General features: G+C 41.9%; 1 protein-coding gene across 1 annotated transcript in view; it reads left to right on the forward strand.

Moving 5' to 3' along the window:
• The window catches only part of MYO1E (myosin IE), a 193,341-nt gene that overhangs the window by 88,554 nt on the left and 80,336 nt on the right, over positions 1-24,451 (forward strand). The window contains exons 4-6 of the mRNA XM_008139176.3: positions 3,016-3,110; positions 18,423-18,510; positions 21,110-21,199. Of these exons, the coding sequence (XP_008137398.1) occupies positions 3,016-3,110; positions 18,423-18,510; positions 21,110-21,199 (273 nt within the window). The remainder of the gene's footprint in view (positions 1-3,015; positions 3,111-18,422; positions 18,511-21,109; positions 21,200-24,451) is intronic.

The following is a 24,451-nucleotide window of genomic DNA, read 5'->3' on the forward strand; positions in this document are numbered from 1 at the left end:
TACTATAGTGTTTTTGGCTTCTTTGATGCATGGGTAGTTTTTCTTGATGTTGGCAATACATTTGCATTTAGTGTGAGTTATTATTGGGGAAACTCAAGTGGGTAACATGTTTGGTTTTTTTTTTTAAATATGTTTTCATTGATTTTAGAGAGAGAAGAAGGGAGAGGGAGAGAGAAACATCAATTGGCTGCCTCCTGTGCATCCCCCACTGGGGATCAAGCAAGCCCGAAACCTCTTGGTGCGCGGGTTGATGCTCAATCCATTGAGCCATGCCAGCCAGGGCCGTTGTTTGATTTTCAGTGTTGTGCTGCTCTTTCAAGTGCAGCTCAAGAAAGCACAGGACTATTGAACACTGGAGCATTGTATATGAAATTAGTTACATGGATGTAAGACCTACAGGTTGGGGGATCTCCCTCTTCCCACACAGGCCACAAAATTCTAAGACTAAACATCCAGTAATGGGTAAAAAATAAATTGGGCGATGGGAATCATTCTGTCAGAATCAGACCCTTAAGCTGTGGCTATGACTGGAACATGAAAAGTGAATCTTTTATTACTTCACTTATTAACGTGTCTTCGGTCCCAGTTCAGACACAGCTCCATAGCCAATTCAGTTGTGTGACTGAAATGGAAACTGTAATCCTCGTCAATGTGTTTCATCACGTGGTTCATCACTTCCCCAGGCCTCCCCACCTCTGCATCTGTTCCCCTTCGCTCTTTCCTTTGAGCAGAAGCACAAGAGCATTCATTAATCCTGACCCCTGGGAAACAAACAAAAGAAAGCCCACACAAATTCATCAGTTGAAGTGGAAGGCAATTTACCCAGAGCAAGAGCTCACCCCATTGTTGCCAGATGAATGGTGCTGGTCGCTAGAGCCGAAGGAGGCTGCCACGCGAAAGACCTTTGATAATGCTGCCTTTATGGGAGCCCAGCACAAGGGGCACACTGTCAACCGAGGCTGGGCCCTGCCCGGGCGCCCTGATCTGCGGGCCGGGGAGCAGCAGGCGCGGGCTGGCCTGGCATTCTCAGTGACGGCCGGGGCGGGGTGGGTGCCAGTGCTGTGCATTGGTGGTGTTTCTTTCCAGTTCTCTGACAAGCGTTGCTATGAGTCCCTTTTCGACCATTCATCTTTTGAAGAGTTCTCTTTAAAGGAATGCCCTAGAATTTTAAAAATACGTATTTATTTTTAACTGCTAATGATAACCGAGTGTTGTAAAATCAGTATTGACTGAGTGCCAGGTGTTATCTTACACTTGTGACAAATAATACAACAGCCCTGGATGCTGGCTCTGTATTGCTCTCTCTCCCCATTTCACAGATGAGGAAACTGAGGCTCAGAGATCTGTTGACTGTTGGAGCTGAAGTCAGATCCTAATGACTTTCAGGGGCTTCAGGGGAGGGAAGAATCAGGTGGAGGAAATACCTACCTGATAATTCTCATAGGTAGCTGAGAGGTTCCGTGAGACCATAGATTGGAAGCCATCTTGAAAAACAATCACTTGCTAAGGTCAAGTATAACTAGTTAATCAGCTTTAAAGCCTTATTGGACAATGACTTGCCCACACCTTTCCCTCCAGGCCCACAGCTTTCTCTCCACTCCATTTCCTTCTATTTTCCTCTTTTCTTTCTTATAATCGATTTCCCTGTTTTCAAAGAGGTATTAAAAATAATCCTGCATAAGCAATCTAGGCTTGAAGGCCATTTTAAGACAATATCCAGAGGTCCATCCATGCATCCCCTTCTGACTGTAGGGTGATGGCAGGGACGTACTCATGTTCCTGTTTGGAGTTGTTCAGTCGACAAGTCCCAGGAATAGCCTCCGACCCTCACTGGGCAGTTCCCCTTGGCAGCCTCCTGCTCACAATATGAGGGAAAGCGTGGACACTGGAAACGCCAGCTCTAAACATGTGTGCAGGCAACAAGCGCCCTCTTTTCATCCCCTCTCATCACTCAGTTCTGATCTACCAGAGCTTGCAATGAATGGCAATTTGTGGGCCAGGCCCCCTTTTCTATTAGTAAGTCCTTGTATCGTAAGGCCCGAAGCTGGATTGGTAAATGATACTGCGCCTTTGCATAAGACTCTACTTTTTCAAATTCCATCCCCATCCATCATCTCAGTTACCCTGTGGCATTTGTAGCATCAGCATTAGGATCCCCACTTGAGAGATGGGCACCAGGGAAGGGAAAGACACAATCTAACGCCTTCTCCCTGGGTCTGGTATTGTTTTCACTTTTTTATGTTAGATGGCCTTAAACTGAAGAGGGCTCTTTCTCCAGCTTCACACCACATGAAGTACTTTTCTTTTTGAGCGAATGGTGGAGGTGGGTGCCAAGAAACTGAAGAAAGCAGGGCTGCAGTTGTCCCGACACAGTGAATGTGTTGGTAAATTTATATTTATGCAGAGCTAGGATACCCCATGAAACTAAAACCCAGGGGAATCTCTTAGTGTGCCAGGATTTTTTCCCCTCCTGAGAGGAAACAAACTGACCAAACCAGTTGATCACTTTAAAGAACCACACCTCTTGTTCTCTTCTTATGGAAAATTTTGGTTTTCTCCTCATTCATAGCCATCTCCAATGTGCCTCTTAGGAAAAAAAAAAACACCAATATTGTGTAGGAATTTAGAATTCTAGTAAAATCAGGCCCAGGTTTTTAGTAGGCCTGTCGCCCCGAGGAGGGCCTTTAGAAATGTTTCGCAGTGGAACGTCACTTGCAGAGGCGTGTTGGGTGGAAGGGCGTGTGTTGGAGCATCTGAAGGCATGGGGCATGTCTGAAGGCTGAATCACTCAAACACCTACAGAAAAGTACCTCCAGATCCCACCTTTACTTTGTTAGGTGTAACTCCTCGTGACCTAGACAAGTTTATGGAATCTTGTGTTACGTAACCTGTAAGATATAATTATAAGCATTGGAACTATAGAGTGGTCTAAGCCAAGGCCAAGAAAAAAAAGAAAATCTAATGTGTTGCTTTATCTGACCTATGGTTTGGTTTCGTTTTGTCTTGCTTTTCTAGGCACAGTACGAAAACCCACCCCACATCTATGCTCTTGCAGATAATATGTACAGAAACATGATCATTGACAGAGAGAACCAGTGTGTCATCATCAGGTACGGACAGAGCCTTCTTCGGGGTAGAGGACGTGAGGTCGCGCCGTAGTTAGAGCTTCTCCCGAGAAGCGGTGCTTTCGCAACAGCTGCTGGCGTAGCTGAGTAACCGTCACGCTGCCTGCTTTGTCTTGGTTCATTTTCTAATTCCAAATCATAAAAGCCTGTGAGCTTCTGTGGGGTTGGGCTGCTTTTTTAAAATTGTCATACCCCGTCACTTATGGCATTAAGGCTTCAGGGCACAAGGTGTAGCCGGATCTTTTATTGATCATCACTGGGGCCCTGGACTAACCATTGTAGAACCCCTTCCCTCCCCTGGGATCATGCTGTGGCTTGACTTGAAGTTAAAGATCCTTTAGGTCATAAGCTTCACTGTTCTGTCAGCTAGAGTCCTTTTCTCTAGGCCCCTCTTTTTTCTTTTCCCAGTAATTTAGTTCAAGTTTTAACTTTTTGGTGTACTTGGTCATTTGCTTTTAATTTTCTGTGGGCATTAGTGGTAAATGCCAGCATTACCTATCTGTCTGCAGCACCATGTCAAAATCCTTTTAACCTGACCTAACTCTGGGTCTTTGCTGGGTTTAAGTGCCTTTACAATTTTGTTTACTATTATGAACATTTGCAAACACGGAGAAAAAGTAAGCATCCATATTCCCATCGCTTAGAACTTGACAGGTGTTAACCTTTTGTCATATTTGCATTCACCTTTTTCGGTTCTTTAATTTTTTTATCTGAAGCACTTCTGAAAATTTTTTTATTAGGGATATTTGCAGACATATACAAAATTTAAAAAGAGTGTTATAATAAGCGCCTGTGTGTCCCTCATCCAGCTGGTACTTCCATTAGCATACGGCCAGCCCTGTTTTACCTAATCCTTCCATCCTGCTTCCACTTGGTCATTTAAAGCAAATCCTGGGTAGCAAATCATTATTTGTCAATAATTTATTATGCACCTCTCAAAGATAATTTATGTCACACCTAAAAAAATGAATAATTCTTTTAACATCATCCTATATTATCAGTTCTATTCCATGACTGTGTTGTAAATTTTGTTAACAGTTTGTTTTTATTTGGGTTCTAAACAAAGCTCACATATTGCCCTTGATTGCTATGACTCTTAAGTCTCCTTTTTTTTTTGCTTTTGTTTTCTTGGCATTTATTTGTTAAAGAAAAAGCTCTTTTGTCCTGCAGAATTTTCTGTAGTGTGGGGTTAGCTGATTGTATATGGTCCCCTCTATCTCCTGTAAATTGGTGTCTATAGCTAAAAGCTTGATCAGGTTCAGACTCAATTCTTTTTTTTTTTCTTTTTTTTTTTTTTGTCGGATTCAATTCTTGGGCAAAAAAATGCTTCATCAGTGATGCTCTACACTCAGGGCTTTTACTGGTGAATAATGCCTGTTGGATTATCAGTGGGTCCATCCATTAGAAATTCTCATTATACAGTCATTCTTTAATTAGTAATTAAAAATTGTTATTTTTCAAAAGAAATCATTATTTTCTAATTCTATTCTTTCTTTCACATTTATTAGGTGGAATTATTTTATTAGGTTAACTTAAAATACAATCTATTTGGGAGAACTAGATAAAGAGTTTGATTTGTTGTCTTGACCAATTTTTCAAAGCAATGAGCTGATGCCCTAGCAACCTCCCAAGGTAGTATGTTTTGGTTTTCAGTATCATTCCAAACCAGTGGATTTTAAATATATTATCTATTTAACCATTGCAGTTTTTCTGTCAGGTTCAAAAGGTCCTAACTTTGACCTTGAGAACCCTTTATATTGGCTCCCATGTCCTCTTGATATGACGCTGGTGGTCTTTGGTAGCTTTCTTGTTTAAGATGTTCCAGACTCATCTTGTACATTTCCTACATTTACAATGCTATGTAAAGCCAGTCACTGAGTGCTCACTGACATATGTTGTCAGTGCTACTAGTTCTTTTCAAAGGACAAGGTTAATATGAATTTTTTAAGGAAAAGAGATGGAGCATAAGTTCATACTGGTAATTTTCAGTTCATTTTAAGATTATAGAATTTTTATATTTTTACCTCATTTCTCTTAATGCTGAAAAATTTGGTTCCTAATGACATTATCACAATTATTTGATTTATACTGTGTAAAATTGGAATGTTAATGACACAGAAAAGGGTTATTTTGTATATAAATGTAAATATATATACAAAAGAAGAAATATTAAATATGTGTCTATGTAGTTACATATAAATATACTAGAGGCCCAGTGCATGAAATTTGTGCACCTTGGGGGCTCCCCTCAGCCCAGCCTGGACCCTCTCCAATCCGGGACCCCTCGGGAGATGTCCGGTTTCGGCCCGATAATCCGGGACCACTGGCTCCTAACTGCTCACCTGCCTGCCTGCCTGATTGCCCCTAACTGCCCCCCCCCCCTGCCAGCCTGATCACTCCTAACCGCCTCTGCCTGCCAGCCTGATCACCCCTAACTGCCCCCATGTCGGCCTGGTCACCCCCAACTGCGCCCCCCCCCCACTGGCCTGGTTGCCCCTTACTGCCCCCCACGCCGGCCTGGTCGCCTCTTAGTGCCCCCCCTGCTGGCCTGGTTGCCCCCAACAGCCCCTCTCTGCCGGCCTGGTCGCCCTAACTGCCCCCCATGCCGACCTGGTCGCCCCCAACTGCCCCCCTGCTGGCCTGGTCGCCCTCCCTGCCCCCCTCTGCTGGCTTGGTCAACCCTAACTGCTCCCCTTTGCCAGCCTTGTTGCCCCTAACTGCCCACCCTGCCGGCCTGGTCGCCCCACGCAGCCTGCTGGTCAGTCGTTTGGTCACCCCTCGCTAACCCCCCTGCCGGCCTTGTCGCCCCATGCAGCCTGCTGTTCAATTGTTACTGTGAGGATGTCATGACCAATTTGCATATTACCCTTTTATTAGTATAGATAAATATATATAAGGGGATAAAGCAAATGAGTGATTTTGTTAATGATTTAAAATAATAGTACCAATGTTATTAATAGCAATACTGAATTAACTCTAAAATTTCTTTGTTGTTATTTTTGTCCTTGGGTTTTAAGAGCCACTTAAAATAACCCTTTTCTGTGTCATTAACATTCCAACTTGCCCTACAGTTAAGTCCATTTAATTTCATTTTGATTTTTAGGGGTTTAACATTTAAAAATTTTAAATTGTATAAAATATTTACATGGTTCCAAAGTCAAAACTATAAAACAAAGAAAGCTGAAGTGTTTTCAAGGTAAATATAGGCTAGATGATATTTTACCTCTAAATATTTTCATATACATTTTTGGAAAATAACCTTTTTTCCCCTTAGCCCCAGGAGCAGTATCACAACTAAATAATTAATAAAAACTTAGTATCATCTAAAAATAAGCAGTGCACATTCAGATTTCACTAATTTTTGCAAAACACACCTTTCCTGCTGGTTATGTAAATCAAGGAACAGTGTTTCATTTGCATATGAGTCTTTCACTTTTTTATTTTTATTCTACCACAGTTTTCCTAATACCATCATGCTGTGTGTGTGTGTGTGTGTGTGTGTGTGTGTGTGTGTGTTTTTAATGATATTGAATTGGTGAAGACACCAACCCAATTTTCCTATGGACACCTTTTAGATATATCTAACTGCATCCTCCTAATCTCATTACACTAATTCCTCCAACTGGATTCTCGGTGAGTTGCAAGGTAGATCTAAATACTTAATTAGATGCAGGTTAAGTCCTTTTGGAAGGAATACGTGAGTGATGATGAGTTGGGTTGCTTAACAGGAAATACTTCCATTTGACCCCAAGTGGAGGTCACTGGCCAATAGAGAGGAGGAGGGCATTTTCGTAACTAGATCGAATGAGGGTACAGCATAAGTTTCTAATTCATTTCCTTACCTGTTCTCCTTCCTCCTGAGCCTCTAGTGAGATGAGAAAGAAGAGAATGGTCTTGTTGCATGAGCTTCACAAGTCTGGAAGCTGCCGCCTTGCCCAGCCCACGTCTCTCCCACTCTCAGATCCCCCTGAATGTGTCCCTGCAGGACACACTGCACTGAAGCAGGACCCGTGCCCACTGGTGGGAGCCTTCTTTCCAACTGTTCAGTTGGCCATGACCTGAGGGCTCTGCTCCCAGGATTTCTGTCATTTGGAAGCTGGTAGAACAGGGAGCTGCTTTGACTTCTGACACTAACTATCCAGAGTCAGGCCACACCTCACAAGTGAAGGGCACAGTCCTGCTCAAGACCGTCCTCACTTCAGACACCAGAGGGTTCTGCAGACCACCCTCAGTTCTGAACAGCTAGCTGCAAATTCAGGGGTTCCTACCACCCTCTCAGTTCCAATAATTTACTAGAATGACTCACAGAATTCATGAAAGCTCTGAACTTAGGATTACCATTTTGTTCTAGCAAAAGGGTACAAATCAAAAACAGAAAAAAGTAGAGCCGAATAGGGCAGTGCCTGGGAGGGGTCCAGATGTGAGGCTTCTGGTTGTCCTCTCCCCATGAAGTCAGGAATGGTGTTATTTCCTTCCAGTTATGGCAATAGTATTGCCAACCAGAGAAGTTCACCCAGGCCTTTGGTGTCCAGAGTTTTTATTGGGTTCTGTCGCTACATGGCTGACCTTTAGTCTCCTGTTCCTCCAGGTGTGGGGAAGGGGTGGGCAGGGTGAGAAGTTATATGGTGTTTTCCAAAGCCTCCATCCTAAATCATATTGTTAGATATCACAAAGCCCCCAGGCAAACAGAGAGACTCCAGTCAGGCCGGACATTCCAGGGCTCTAGAGACTACCCCCCCAGTAGCCCAGGGCAAAAGCCCAACCTCTCTTCGTGTTACTTACTTATTACCCAAGAGCTGCGGTTTCTGCACTGAGAAAACAGATTTGCTACCTCTGGCCGGCCATGGTTCTTTCTAGTGGCTCTGTGATCCTGGGCAGCAAACTTAGCACTTGTCTGGGCCTAGGTCTCTTCATTTGTGAGAGAACTGATTGACCAGATGACCTCTGAGGTCTCTCCTGGATTTGGAGCGCTTTCTTCCAAATAATGCCAGAGGGAAGGGAAGGCAGGAAAATGCTCCTGTGGATAGAGAGGCCCAAGTTTGCGGCCAGTGACACTGGGAGAGCTGGGTGCTTGTCCAGCCAGGGGCTGAGTCAAATGCAGACTTGCCTGCATGCGTTTGTGAACAGGAAGCAAACAAAACCCATTCTCCTGGGGCTGGAAGAGAAGCTTGCTCCTTGTGTTATGGGCTTTTGCCATAGCTGGAAAGACTAGGAACTTTTAGTATCATTTAATTAGAAAATTAAAAATTAATGACCTAATCTCTCTGGTGTTCTTTTCAGACCTTCACTTCCCAATTTCCCTGGTGTGACCTTGTCTACATGATGAAATGCATACTCTTTAGATGGGATAACACAGGACAGAGAGGCAATATCATCAGTTTCCTCCCAATCTTGCTCATGTTTTCGAAAGCGGTGGATATGCTGGCAGGGTGGACTGTTACTGGGCTAGAAATCAGTGTAACAAACTGAATTTAGAAAGAAAAAAAATCAAGGGAGGAGACGGGGGTGTTTTGTCAAGCATAGGCCTCCACCAAGGGCTTGGTCCTGAGGTGTAAACTCTACAGACTCATCAAAATAGTTATAGAGTTAAGCAGCTTCCGGTAGACTGGCTTTGGCCAGCCACACTCACAAATGATAGATCCCAACTCATGAGTTTGTGAGGAGAATTCTGCCTGTGGACAGCTCAGGAACACAGTCCAGAGGGGAGCCAGATTATCATGAAGGGGGTGGAATTCAGAACAGGGATGATCATACTAGCTATTATCATCAGATCCAGGCCCCCGCCTCTATCTGGAGACAGGAACTCGGGGTGTTGCTCTATTCCTCAGGGTCGTCCGTTCACTTAGGGGAAATCCATCGCTTCTGGTGTTCTTCTCCTGCCCTGACTCCCTGTCGGTCAACCCCTTTTTATTAGCCTCCACTTTCTCCTGCCCACCCCAGCCATCCGTTAGGTGAAGATCCAGAAATAAACACCCAGGATGTGCCTTAGATGTTTCCCAAGTTTATCCCCAACCGTCCACTGGCAGACAGAGCAGGGAGAGTGGCTGCTTTAGCTGCTGGTTTCATCCACTGCCTTGTGTTCACTAATTAACTTTCCGAGGATAGATGTTTCCATTCCCCGTGTTGCCTTATTCACTGAGTGGCTATATAGATATCTGGGGTATCCATCTAGAGATTCTGTTTCAACTGATTTATGGTGAGCCCAGAGCGTCAATATATTTCTCAAGTTCCCTAATTGATTCTAGTTGAGAATCAAGACTAAGGCTTCTGAAATCCTAATATCCCCGTCACCTCTTATCCTTTTACCATTAACTGGTCCAGGCAAGATACACTTCTGAGTGCCTGCCCTCTGCTGGGTGCTTTGCATGTAGGTCATCTCTTTTCATCCTCACAACCACTCTGGCTGCCAGTATTGTTACTGCTAGAGGTTCCATCCAGAAAATGAGGTTTAAAAGAAGCCTGAGAGCCTCAAACTAGTAAATGGTAGAGCCTCTATTGAAACTTAGTCAACTCCTGCCTTAAGCACCAGTTATCACTGTGATAACCCCATTTATGTAACATACCAACATCTCGAATTTAACAAGTTCACAATGGTTCTTTGATGTTACCCCAAGATTTATCCTATCACTGACTCTCTCTTCCAAACACAGTTGCCAGATGAATGCTCCTTAACTATTATATCATTTAGTCTATGTCCCACTTCTGCTAAAATATCGCAGTGGCTCTCCATTGCCCAGTAGAGTCCAAAGTTCCTAGCTTGGGACATATCCAGCTTGATTTTTTTCTACTCTAACCAAATTGTGCTACCCTTTGCCCTCAAAGATGTCATGTTCTTGCCCAGGTTGGTCTCCCTGTCTGGAGTTCTTTCCCCCACCCAAGCATTTCTCTTCTAACTCAGCCCAGTGGTCTCCATTCTCTGAATTTCAGTAGCACCTCATATAACCCTCGTTTTCAGCATCTTCTTAATATTATTGTTCTTTAATTTGCATGTGCACATTTTTTTTCAATCTTTGATGATGGGAAACTGGTGTATGCTTTTTTGTTTCTTGGGTACACACAATAAATATTTAATGGTAATTTTGAAGCTGAAATACTTGAGGTAAGCTGTAAGTGCTACTGCATTTAGAAAAAGGGGAGATCAGTTTAGAATGGAGCAGTCAGCAAAGGTGTCAGAGGGGTATTGGGACTTGATTTGGGTCTTCCTTTTAGGGTGGAGAAAGCATGGATGGCTTGATAGCCTCTGGAACCCACACTGTGTGATGGAGAGGAAAGAGGATATCAGTATGGTTGTTAAAAAAGACTTCCATTGACAAATGATCCTTGTCAAAGGCCTGCACTTGGCTTCCACTTCTGTTTCTGTATTACAGCCATATGGCATTTGTGCCGTAATGCAGAATAGGCTGATTTGGGGAGATAAGATTGTTTGGGTGACAGGTACCTCCTGGAATGATAGGTTTGCAGATCTCTGAGCAAGGAAAGGATACCATAAAAGACTGGTTCAGAAAGATAAGTCTATTGGTAGAAAAGAGATGGGATCTTGAGAGAAGACCAATATATAGTGAGGTTATGGGAGGCCTGACCTGAGTTGGAAAGTCAAAGAGGAAACTGATGTGTGACATTCATAAGCCTATGCAGGAATAAAGGTACAGACAGTGCCAATAGAAAAACGCAACAGCTATAGCTCCATTAGTATCATTGACAATGATGAGCACCTGAAGACACGGATAGACACACTTGTGAGCTCAGTAAATGAGCAACAGTATCTGCTCCGCTCTATCACTTTTTTTTTTTTGCTCCAAAATTCAGAATTTGGATTTGTGTTTTGGAATTACATGTTATATCGCTGGATCTATCAGAGACATCTATGCAGATCTATTTAATAAAAGAATCCAGTGTGGCAAAGGGGAAGGAGAAATAGCAATTTTTTCTCAATTTTCTACCATCTCTATATTACCAGACAAAATCTTAGCCAGAGGCATTTCTGACACCCTGTCCAACTGACCCCTATGGAGACTTATGAGACCTTGGAGAACATTTATGTGGCAGTTTTATTGCAAATCAAAGCGAATTTCTGTCACTTTTGGCCTACATCAGCTCCTGCTGTCCTGGCCTTTTTCAAGAAACGTATTGTCATTAGGAAAGCATTGCCTTTAGTGCAGTTTCAAATTTTTTTTGCTTGAAATATTCTGCAGCAGGTTTTTCTGCAGAGTAGGGCATTCTGCCTGCAATGTGTCCAACACCAGTTTGCAAAGTCTTGTAGATTGTATCCTGAATACGTGCTGAATAAATATTTTTTAAAGAATAAATAAAGACGCGAAAGATACTTTGAAGGTACATCAAAAGGATTTGGTGACTCACTGAATATGAGAAATTTGGAAGAGGAAAAGGAGCTAGTCATCACTACTGAACCTAAAATTTCTGACCTACCTGCTTCAAAAGACATTTTGGATTTGGAATCCCTAATATTTACAGCAGTGAAGATTCAAAATGAAAAGATTTTAAAAATCAGAGCAGCTCTAATATTTGCCTTGTGTCTTCTCTACCTAGGCAGCAACAAGTGTCTCACGGATCCTCAAGTTGTCTTCCTGCCTTTGATGTACTTCAGGAATCTTTTATTAGTTGTATAGGAACTCTCCTCTGGTTCTGTCGGTCCACCCAATTTCTTGTTTATCCCAGTAGCGCCGATTGGCCTTTGAGGCTTCCTGTCTCTCTGGCCTGGCTTTGGGAGGTCCTGTCAGTTCACACCCCTGATTGTGGAATCTGTCTGAAGCACAACCCTCTCGCTGGGGGCTTGAAGAGCAGGGACTCAATCTACCTTTTCCCCAAGCTCTCGGCAAATATTACCTTCTGGCCTATGTGATTGCTGAAATTCTTTTTTTTTTTTAATATATTTTTATTGATTTCAGAGAGGAAGGAAGAGGGAGAAACATCAATGATGAGAGAGAATCACTGATCGGCTGCCTCCTGCATGCCCCACAGTGGAGATCAAGCCTGAAACCTGGGCATGTGCCCTGACTGGGAATGGAACCGTGACCTCCTGGTTCACAGGTCAACGCTCAACCACTGAGCCACCGCAGCCGGGCGGGAATTCTTTTATCATCCGTCAGAGTGTTACTCAGGAGCCCTGACTCACTAGCTAATTAATATGCTCTCTGTAATCATAATAGTTAACCTTTTTTGGATAGTTGCTTTATGTCTCGGCATCTTTTACTTACATGTCTTTACAACCTGGCAAACTAGGTATTACTACCCTCCTTTTTGCAGACCGAGAAACTGAGTCTTAAGAGAGAGAGGAAATATGTTAAGCATCTCGCATCTGAAATAGAGCAAAGCCATGCTCCAAGCTCAGGCTGCCTGGCCCATTGTTACCCTCCTTCCACTTCTCTGCTGCTGTGAGTCAGCAGGTGTCAGGTTATCTGTTTGCTAATCCATTACCACCCACGGTCACGTTGTGTAGTGGAAAGATCTCTGGGGTTGAGTCACAGGGTGGATTCTTTATACTGTTCTGTCTAAAGTGTGTGACCTCTGTACGCCTCGGCACTTCATCTGGCAAAATGGGTATTAATACCTTAAAGGAATATAAGGAAAGCTGAATAAGGAAATAGACATACACTTTTTAAAAACTGTTCAGGAGTGACATAAAATATCTGCTAGTCGCCTTAAAAGGAATTTCAGACATAATAACGAGCTGAGCTTGGGCTCAAACGTGGCCTCCATAGGAAACAGTGAATTCCTCCTATTGCCTGGGGCTGGGCCAAGGTGAGCATTGCCATGGGCCATTTTCTTGGCAGTCTAGAGAGAACATTTTGTCTGTTTGACAATACTAATTGATTGAGAAGAAATGACAGCTTTGACTTGTTCACACTTTGCTCATTATGTTAAAGTCTGAATTTTTATCATTTACTCAGTGGCTTTGGTGTGACTCTCTGATTTTGCATTTTATCCATTTAGCCTTTGCATGTCCTTGAGGATTGTCAGTGTTTTTATAAGGTCTTGACAGGTCACCCTTTCTCTTCGGGCAAAGGGATGCTTCATCTCAGACTTCTTTCTTTCCCAGATGCAGCAGGGCTGCCAGGAAGGGGATGATGGGCCTTCTCTGCTGTGATTCTCTTTCTCGATCGCATCTTGCGATCACAGCGGTGCAGGCAGACTATTATTTGTTAGTTCCAACTGTGTGTGAGATAATAAATGTTTTTGGCAGAAGCCTTACTTAAAGGGGTGTGTATCAGAAAAGATTCAGGAGTGGTTGGTTACAAGTTTGATTATACTACAAACTGTGCTATTCATGGAGTTACTTTGGGAAATATTGCTGGTTGTAATTGACTATCTAACCCATGTGTGGTTTTTAAATACATACCCTGGTCTGAAGCAGTGTTAACTTCTGAGTCAGTCTGTCTCAAATCCTTTCCTAGCAATGTCATCACTAGCTATGTGTTCCTGGGCAAGTTGATTAGCATTTCTTATCAAAGAATGGGGATAAGAATAGCACCTACCTTCCAGGGCTTTCATTCAGATCAAATGACTGATGTATGTAAAGCCCTTAACAGTTCCTGGCCTGCTTTAGACACTTGATGGACACATGCTACAATTACTACAACCATAATATGTTAGTTTGCTCCTTTCTTTTCATTGAGGTCTAATTGACATATAAGTTTCAGGTCTACAAGATGATTTGATAAATGTGCATATTGTGAAATGATCACCACAATAAGTCTAGTTTAATATCCATCACCACACATAGTTATAAAAATTTTTTTCTTGGGATGAGAACCTTTAAGATCTATCCTATTAGCAGCTTCCTAATATGCAATACAGTATTATTGACTGTAGTCACATGCTATATATTACATCCCCATGACTTATTTATTTTATAACTGGAAACTTGTACTTTTAAAATATACTTTTTTTTTTATTATTGATTTCAGAGAGGGAGATAGAAACACCAATGATGACAGAGAATCATTTATTGGCTGCCTCCTACATGCCCCACACTGGGGATCGAGCCTGTAACCTGGGCATGTACCCTGACTGGGAATCGAACCATGACCTCTTAGTTCATAGGTTGACGCTTAACCACTGAGCCACGCTGGCTGGGCAGGGAAACTTGTACTTTTTTATCTCCTTTACCCATTTCACCCACCCCTTACTTCCTTGCCTGTAGCAACCACCAATCTGTGGTGGTCAACCATCAATCTCCTTTGGAATTGGTGTTGTTTCTCATTTTCTGGACTACTTTTCAGTCACTAACATGTTCACTTTTTATAACTCTAGAATTACAAAAGGTTATTTTGTTAAAACTACCCTTGTATTCTTTTACCCTTGGGTTTTACCTTTTGAAATAAGAGTCCAGTTCAATTCTAAAATGTCCCTATGTACACACAGTAGGGTCTAAGTGAATAGGCCCCAGTGGGAATGTTCAGAACTTCACTGTCTCGTTGATCTGCACACACTCCGAACAGGGATAGATGCCCCCAGGAGTCCCTACAACAGTGCCCCCATTGCCTAGGTATTATCATAGCATTTGTGCACTCGCCTTCCCCAGGAGGCCGTGAGCTCCTCCAGGGCAAGAGCCACATCTCCAACCTCCAGCCTAGAACTTGGCTCATGTCAGGGCTTATTAGACGATGCATGTTGGGTAAAGAAATGTGCATATGCCCAGCCCGTGGGGCTCAGTGGTTGAGCATCAAGCTATGAACCAGGAGGTCATGGTTCGATTCCCAGTCAGGGCACATGCCCAGGTTTTGGGCTCAATCCCCAATAGGGGGTGTGCAGGAGGCAGCCGATCAATGATTCTCTCTCATTGATGTTTCTATCTCTCTCTCCCTCTCCCTTCCTCTCTGAAATTAATAAAGATATATTTTTTTAAAAAGAAACGCACATACAATTTTTGCTTAACATTTTTATCCTTTCTAGCATGCAAACAAATACAAAGTTGGAAAAGAAACATTTCAATTACATTAACTTGATCAATTATAAGGGAACAACAGCTGCTGTGGTTAAGAACCATGAGACATATTTTGAGACCAGGAATGGGAGATGGGAATAGACTGCTGAATCTTCCAACAGTCAAAATGGTTGACTCGACTTATTCTATGGGATATCTCTGAAAAATTTTTGACTGAAATATTTTACATTTGCTAGAAAAAGTTGAACTGAATTGAACACATCATTGATTTTTAAGTGAGGAACAACCTTCAGACTAAGAAAAACAATTATGGTCCTTGAATTCAATTATTAATATGCCATTGTAAATAGGTTCCCTCCCCAGAACATTCTTTCCATTTCTTTGAAGTTTTAGCATATGCTTTCATTTCTATAGCTAACACACACAGAAAATGCATTGTTTCCTATTTGAATTCATATTTCCTATGAAGTCTGTTTTGACTTTGTTTTAAATTTGCTTGGCTAATTCCCCAGCCAGCTATACAAGATCATGGGATTTTGTTTAAAATTCCTCTTGCTAGGCCCTGTCCCTAGAGACTGGGATTCAGCAGGTCAGAAGGGGGCCCAAAGGTGGGCATTTATTAAGTACTTTGAGGATTGTGACAATCTGCTGGATATAGGGACAAATGGGGGGCATTGTTCTAATTTAATACATACACTTCTAGAGTATGTTTTTGTTCCCTTTAGAAGTCAAGTGAAGGCAATTAAATTAAGAAAGGCTGCCTATAACCATAAGCCAAGCAAATTGCTCTAACTGCTCTGAGTTGCAAAGCAAATAGTTCTGGGTGTGCTGTATAATTTGTCTGATACCTTCACATTCTTTTAACTTGGGTTTTAGTCCAGGGGAGAAACAATATTTTCCCATCCAGAAAAGCAGTATAATCATGTTTGTACATACTGTAAGCTTCAAGTAATTATCTAACATTCCATTTTTGTACCATATTCTGGGAAAATTACCGGCCTCTGATCAATAAAACTTTGTGTTAAGTGTCTGTAAATTGAAACCAAAGAATGAAAGTTCCGATCAATGTTCAGCCAGAACTAATTATTTTAAATCTTCTGAAAAAAATATCAGAATTCCTGAGAATGTAGATGTCCTATTATTGGACCTGGCATACTTATTTCAATATATAAAACAAGTTACTTTCCATTATTATTCTTTTCTTTTGCTTCCAACGAAAGAAACGAAATATTTCATGTCTGACCACATCATTAGCCAAAGACACAGGGGAGGGATTACTATACTTTTATTTCATAATTCTAGTAAAATTTGTTCTTTTTCCCTTCTGTCTTTCACATGCGTGCACACACATGCACACGCGCACACACAGTTTGCTATAAGGAATTCTAAAATGAAAATATGTTTACTCATCATGGTATAGTAAGTTGAATAATAATCTAAAGAAATTGATCCTTGTTGGTTATCATTGTGATATGTGATCCCACTTTTTCTGGAAATTTTGTTTTTAAAAATCTGAAATACATGGATAATTGCCCATCTCAAAAATGTAAGCATTAAGAGAAATTATATTAAAAGATACAGTCATCCAATTACCAGCCCCCAAGTCAAATATTTTTTTCCTTGTTGCATTTCCAATCAGCCGAGGGCATTATCATGAATGCCCATAGTTGTAATTATGCTATAGATATATTATCATCTGCTTATATGGCCACTTTGGTTGCATTGTCATTACGTTGTCACATAGTTTTCTAATTGTTTTAAATGTCTGTGTAATATTATATTGGGTGCTTATACCATTGTACTCTTGGACTTTCCAATATTCTTGAACATTCACATTATTTACAAAGTTAAAAAATGGAGTTTCATTGCTGTCAAGACCTGTGCTTAAAATGAGCAAGAATGTATGTTTTGACCCTGGATCTAGCATATAAATCATCTGATTATATGGGCCATTTAAACAGATAACTTCTTCATGGAGCTGAAATATTTGCTATACATACCATATCTGTGCTGTGAGGAAGCATGTTCTTTGTAAATGGTATGGCACGTCATCCCAGACTCACTGGCTTTCTACTTGCCACCGTATCTTCCTTATGAAATGTCAGTTTGTTTTCTCTAGTCATGTGGCCCAGAAGTCCGGAGCTGAATACTGGGATGTGAATGATTTGCTTAGGTGGATTCAGACCTTTGAGGTTCTCAAAGAGTATGGTTTCCTCATTCTTCCCCATAACCTCTCTAATTAGTTCAAGGAAATTGAACAAAGTTCTGAGTTTTGCTATGATGGCTACTTTAATTACTTGTTTTGTTTTGAAATATTAAATTTTCCGTTTCCTTTTGAGGTCACCTGGTTAGATTTGTACCCTAAGCAAATGTTTCCTCTTTTCTGAAGTAACTAAGCAATTGATAACAGTTCATTAGGTTGGGTGTTCATACAAGAACATTTGCTCTGTACCCTAAAATTCTTGATCACCAATTGCAAACAAAAATATTGTCTGAATATTTTATACTAAATTTTATCACTTTACGTGATATGGATTCCTTTCATTCTATCATGGTAGCACAAGGGTCACCAATAGAAGATGAGATATCTGACTGACTTAAGCATGTCTTGAATTGACGTCATCATCAATTCAAGGGAATTTTGAAGGAAGGGAACTGGTATTTTGTCAAACAGACTATGTTAACAAAAGAGTTTCCCCATACAGTAAGACCACAAAACGGGAGGTAGTCTTTTGTTATTCAGGATATGATTAATATTGCCTCATCATTTAATTTTGGGACTTCAATTTCAAAGTTGCTTGCATCAGTTCAAGCCACTGAGGGTGCCTACTTTTTCTTTCTTTAGTTACTAAATATTTGGTAAACAATGAACTGAAAGAAGTCTCCCGTGATATCTTTTTCTTTACCAAAACCTCTGCTAATGTTTTGTGTTAGATCTAGTCTTTTTTTCTTACATACTTTTTCATTTACATTTTTGTAACTGTTTTATATATCATTTGAATCAGATTTATTTCACTTAACATTACTTCATATTTTTCCTATGTTTACACTCTTCATGTCAGTTGTAATTTTTGTACAACATTCCATCCTTCTGATATTCCATAATGTTCCTTAGTGTGTCCCCTATTACTAGGCATTTAGAATGCTTAATTGTCTATCAAGTACATGGTGATAATTGTTAAGACCCTAGTCCACACACCATGTTGATATGGCTCATATAAGTCATTGAGGTGACCTGATCCTGGCATGATTTGTCTTTCTCAGTCAGTGTTGTGCATTTTTTACTGAATTTCTTTCTTTTTTGTTTGGGGATGGGGGTCAGAGGGGAGGGGAGCAGGTTGTAATCCACTTCATGGGTGTAACCCACTCTATTTTTGTCTTTCTTTCCTCAGTGGTGAAAGTGGTGCTGGAAAGACAGTGGCGGCCAAATACATCATGAGTTATGTCTCCAGAGTGTCTGGAGGAGGCCCCAAAGTCCAGGTAAGTTTGTGATGTAGCCCACTTTGAGACCCTGTCCTAGAGGAAATGTAAGAGACTCCATAGCTGTCAGAATGGCAAAAATTTTGAAGTGTTTGAAACATTCTATTGGTAAAAAAGCAGGGCATAGTCCCTCTCATACAGTCCTGGTAGGAGCATGAACTAGTATACACTGAGTGGCCAGATTATTATGATCTCTGAACGCATAATAATCTGGCCACTCAGTGTATATCCTATATAATAAAAGGCTAATATACAAATTGTCCCCTCAACCAGGAGTTCGACCAGCAGGCAGGCTGGCCAACCGCCCATGTCCCCTCCCCCTGGCCAGGCTGGCCGGACCCCACCCATGCACGAAATCATGCACTGGGCCTCATATATATATATATATATATATATATATATATATATATACACACACACACACACACACACACACACTCACACTGAGTGGCCAGATTATTATGCGTTCAGAGATCATAATAATCTGGCCACTCAGTGTATGTACTTTTCTGGAGGGCATTTCAGCAAACTTTATCAAATCTACACGCATGCACCTTTTGACTCATTAATCCTGCTTAAGAGAATGTGTCCTTTAGATGTGCTGAAATGTATGCAAAATGATACTTATATAAAGTTATTTGACGTGACATATTTTGTAAAAAGAGGCTTATGAAATTAATTTTTAAAATCTATTTTATTTAACCCAACATATCCAAACATTATCATTTCAATATTAAAATATTGATGAAATATTTTACACTCTTTTGGGTGATAAATCATTGGAATCCAGTGTGTATTCGACCTTTACAGCACATCTCAATTGGGACTAGCCATGTTGCAAATCAAAGCCCCCTGTGGCTCATGGCTTCCATCTTGGACAGTGAGTGCAGCTCCAGAACCTAGATTGGCGTGGTGCAGACCACGTGCCTTTTTCCATTCATGTAGCCACACCCTCTCCCTAGGACACTGATATGGAGACAGGAATCCAGGATGCTGGTTTGTGGGTGGGCTGTTCCTTTACTGTAATTTGCTTTTTCTCTTTTCCCCAATATGCTTACCACAAAATTCTACTAGACATCTTGAGAGTGGATGAATGGATGGATAGATAGGTGAATGGATGGAAACATGAATAAAGATTCTCAGTTAACACGCCAGTAATTAAAGCAGACAAGAGACAAGGAAAAGCCTTTCTTTTGTTCTCTCCCTATGAGGAACTGAGTGTTGATAAGTGGTGTAGGTGTGTCTGACTAGCAAACAGATGTAAAGGATTAGGAAGATCCACATGTCAAATTGAGTTTTACAATGGAAAGCAAGGTTTATATAAGTCCATCAGTTTTTTAAAGAAGACTAGTTGGATTGGAAGTGATATTTCTAAATTTTGAAACTTACCTCATAGAGGGACCACCCAGAACTTGCCTCTGGTGCCATCGCTAATGACATGTCCCTGGTCGATGTGATTCCAGGTCTTCCTCTTCTGAATGTTCAGGAGGGCACCAAAGGGAGCACTTTGGCTGTGACATAGTCAGTTAGTAGTTAGTGCCTTAATCCAGCCCCGTTTTCTCCAGACCGTGACTTAGTGGCCAGACTGCAGACATTTAATGTTGACTTTTCTCTTCCTGTTTTCCTATGAGGACAATGAGGCAGAGCTCTTGGCTTGAAATTAGTCAGTAGCTACAGAGCACAAACCAAAGACTTGTTATTTCTGGAACATGTTTAACCATAGCATGTGAATAATTAGAAGTACAAGGAATGACTCACTTGTAGAAAGACCTCTCCAACATCAACTCCTGTCTACTGAGCTATCTTGCCCAGGAAGGTGTTTTGCAGACTTTTCAGTCCGGTACCGAACGAGGGTGTTTGAAACCCAAATTCTTGCCCTCCGGTGGGCCAGGAATTGTTCTGTACAAGCCAGCGTCTGCCCTTGCTGCTCAAAACGTGGCTCCATGTTGGCAGAACCAGGGCACCAGGGCACTGGTTAGACATGCAGGCTCTCAGGTCCTGCCTCAGACCTACTAGACCCCCATCTGCATTTTAACAAGATCCGAAAGTGAGTGCTGCATATGAAAGTTTGGGAAGCACAAAACTGTGTCTATAGCCTTGCTTGAGTAGGAGAAACTGTTTCATTTTCCTTAAGGTCCCTGTCCCTCGCAGTGAAGAGGGTGGAGATGGGGGTGCAACAGGCAGGGAGAGCAGTTGGGTAGAGAAGGGATAGGGATAGTCAAGAATCAGAGCAGAGCAGCGAGGAGATGCCCCTTCCTTCTCCTCGCCTTCCTGCGGGGAGTCCCGGCCCCCCAGGGCGTGCAGGGTAAAGCACAGCAGGTGTGGAAGCCCCAGCCAGGAGTGTTTGGAGATCCTGATTCACTGGGGGGACCCTGGCTCCAGGACTCCTGCCTGAATCCAGGGAGTTGGAAGACACAAACCCACTAACAGGTTGAAGTCTGTCGAGAGGAAAGAGTAAATCCTCCTAACCTGCAGGGACATGTGGACTTGAGGCCGCTCCCTGCTGCATCCAGAACCCGGGTCCTTAGGGAGCGTTTGGCATTGCTCGGTGTGGTGGGTGTGTGTGCCTTCCTGACCCCTGGTCTGTTTGCTGTGACAGCACGTCAAGGACATCATCCTGCAGTCCAACCCGCTGCTGGAGGCCTTCGGCAACGCCAAGACCGTCCGGAACAACAATTCCAGCCGATTCGTAAGTCTCTTCCCTGGTTCGGGAAGTGCCGCCTGGCTGGTGGTGTGGATACTCCTGCTTTAAGTCCGGTGTCTCCAAGGCAACGGGAGCTTTCACATGTCATTAGGAGGCTGCCTTTTGCATCTTTTCTTCATTTTCTCTAGTGGCATGCTGTCAGGCTTCAATTTGCCCTTTAGCTGAAGTTATTTTTGAACCCCGGGAATATAAATCAGGTAATTTTTTAATACAGTTTTCAACTTGAGTTGCCTTCCTAAGGAAAATAGAAATTGGTGCTGGAGGAGTTTGCTTTGTGCCCTGGAGGAAAGAGGCCTTCTTTCCCAGACAAAGTAATAAGTAGGCTAGGTCCCAAAGCCTTTCCTTTTCATTCATTTATTTATTTATTTATTTATTTATTTACTTATTTATTTAGATTGATTTCAGAGAAGAAGAAGGAGGAGGAGGAGAGAGAGAGAGAGAGAGAGAGAGAGAGAACCATCAATGATGAGAGAGTCTCATTGATCGGCTGTCTTCTGCACGCCCCCTACTGGGGATCGAGCCAAAAAGGTGGGCATGTGCCCTTACCGGGAATGGAACCGTGTCCTCCTGGTTCATAGGTCCTGGTTCATAGGTCAATGCTCAACCACGGAGCCACGCTGGCTGAGCCCAAAGCCTTCTTGCTTTGCTCATAGACTGCGTCTGTGGAAAATGAAGGGAACACACACTTTGATCCGGCACCTTGTAGAGAACCCTCCTTCTCTATGTCAGGCAGAGTGAGTTGACTCCCTCCCCCCTCATAGGTTGGTGAGTTTTATGTATTTCACGTTGCCTAACAACACCCCAAAATGATTGGACTTAACCTGATAGATTGCCTCCTGACCAGCCCACTTACCCAAGGTAATGAAAATGTCAGCCGAGGGCATTATCATGAATGCCCATGAAAATGCTTTTCTGTCTGAATATCTCCTGAGAATTGGAAGGCTGGAAAGGATGAAAATAAATATGTTCCCCTTGACAAAAAGCCACATTTCCAAAAAACTGAGTATTTGCCCAGTAGCTTTGATTTATATAGATTTTGCATCTTAGCTCATAGACTATGTCTGGCAGGAAAGCAATGAAGGAGCTATCTTTGAGGCGAATGCTGGACCATTTTAAGATAAATAAGTGGGAATTCCGGAGAAAGATGATTTCTTTTTCACCCTTCTGTTTTGTAAGGAAGCTTCTATTTTCCAAGAGAATTCTTATAAGCTCTCATGCAGTAATTGTTTGGTTCCCTGGTGATTTATATCTGTCAGAATTGCCCTTATTTTCCTTGCTGTTCAATATTATTCAAACTATTTGTTCATTTGTTGATCTGTCTTTTTTTTTTTTTCTCATTGGCTGGGTCGTGTTATCTTGAAGAAGTTTCTAGGTAATGCAATAGGAAAGAAGATGGGAATACATTTCCACTTGACCTTTTTTTCCCTTTTAATCTCAATCTTCCTTGTAAAAAATGGATTTGACCAAACTTAACTCTCTTGCTACCAGCCCCTCTCTTTGCTCACTTAGAGAACAGAAAATAATTAAATCAATAGTCCTCTTGATTTTTTTCCCAATAAAAATTATTCTTTATCCTGAGACAAGGATGATATATTGGTCAATTTTTGTAAAACAAGACAAAAATATCCAGCAATTTTTATTTTTCTGATTACAAAATAATGTCTTACGTAAGCTCTGAAAAAAAGATGGAAAAGAGTATGGATGGGCACATTACACATAGAGTAACATCTAATGGGCATCAAAAAAATGTTCCCAGGAATAATGAGAGAAATGTAAATTAAAACCATGTATCATTTTCTGTCTCTGAGGTGGGCAAGTATTAAGGAGATTGATACCAGAGAAAAGACACTATTGGTTGAAAGTGGACACATTTCTGCTGGAGAGCAACTTGACCATCTTTATCAAAATTGAAAATGTTCATTGTCTGTGACCCAACAATACTTTTAGGGCACAATATCTAAGTTCTCTGTTAATAATGACTTTTTAAAAAAGATATCCATAGTATATTGTTAAATTTAAAAAAAAAAAAGGTCCAGTTTTCATTTTAAAATGCACGTTACATAAAACATTATATAATTAAGAACAGGGGATCCAAGATGGCCATAAAGTAGGAGGGAGTTGCACTCACCTCCTCCCAGCACCACATCAGAATTACAACTAAATTACAGAACAATCAACCTGGATAACCATCCGAAGACAAGTTGAGTTGAACAGTCTTATAGCTAAAGATACGCAGAAGAAACCACATTAGCATTTCTTAAAGGTTCCCCCAGGTCTTTCTAACAGTCCACCAAGGTTTGGAACCACTTCTAGAGAACTTGAGAGTCTGCCATTTACAATGTCTACCCTTCCTAGATGTGAGGTCCTGTTTGGTTCCATTCCCACCCCCACCTGATGGAGGTTACATGGATGGGCACTGCATCCTTCCCTCCAGAACCAGCTGAAAGGAACAGATGAGAAGAATGGCCACAATGGGAAGCACAGGGGAGCTTGCTCAGCCAGCTTTTCTCAGGAACCACTGTCATTCGGATAGCAGTGGTCTGTGCTCCCCCTCTGAGTCTGATGCTTCTGGGTGCTTGTTTTGGGGAGGGGGTGGGAGGAGTCATCAGGTGAAGACAGGCCATTCGAGAGTAGCCTCCTTTTGTAGCCTTTCGGATACCTGGAATCGGCAAGTGACTTCACAGGGACACAGCATGTTCTGGGTGCTAGGGGCAGGAGGGAAAATATGCCATGTGCTTTTCTTGCCCTTAATGAATTTACAGTTCTAGTCACAGACTTGCGGCCTGGCAGGATTCAGCCCTGAGATGGGTGGAATTCATCAGCATACACATTTTTAAAATATTACATGTGAATACAGTTAGGCCGGGCATGCTTTCCCGTGTGACCTTAGGCCACACCATTCCTTAACACCCACATTCTCATCTTTTTCTTCATTTACGTTTACTCTTCTAGATGTTTCTGAGGACTGGAGAGAAGCTAAATCCTAATGAAAGAGGGGGGCGGGAGGGAGAAAGTCATTTACTTAACAATCTGGGCACCTTTTCCAGCTAAATGCCAAGGTTTCATTCTCCTTTGTTCCCTCTTAGCAGTAATTTTAAAGGAAATATTAACCACAACAGTAACAAAAGTCTCCACACCCACACTAGCTGGAGAGGACCTTCTTTATAATCAAGTGTTTTTATTTTATATAAGAATTTTAGATTCTCCAGGGGTCAAAGGAATTGCTTTCGCTCAAAG

This window comes from Eptesicus fuscus, chromosome 5 (assembly GCF_027574615.1).
Source record: "Eptesicus fuscus isolate TK198812 chromosome 5, DD_ASM_mEF_20220401, whole genome shotgun sequence".
Classification (NCBI taxonomy): domain Eukaryota; kingdom Metazoa; phylum Chordata; class Mammalia; order Chiroptera; family Vespertilionidae; genus Eptesicus; species Eptesicus fuscus.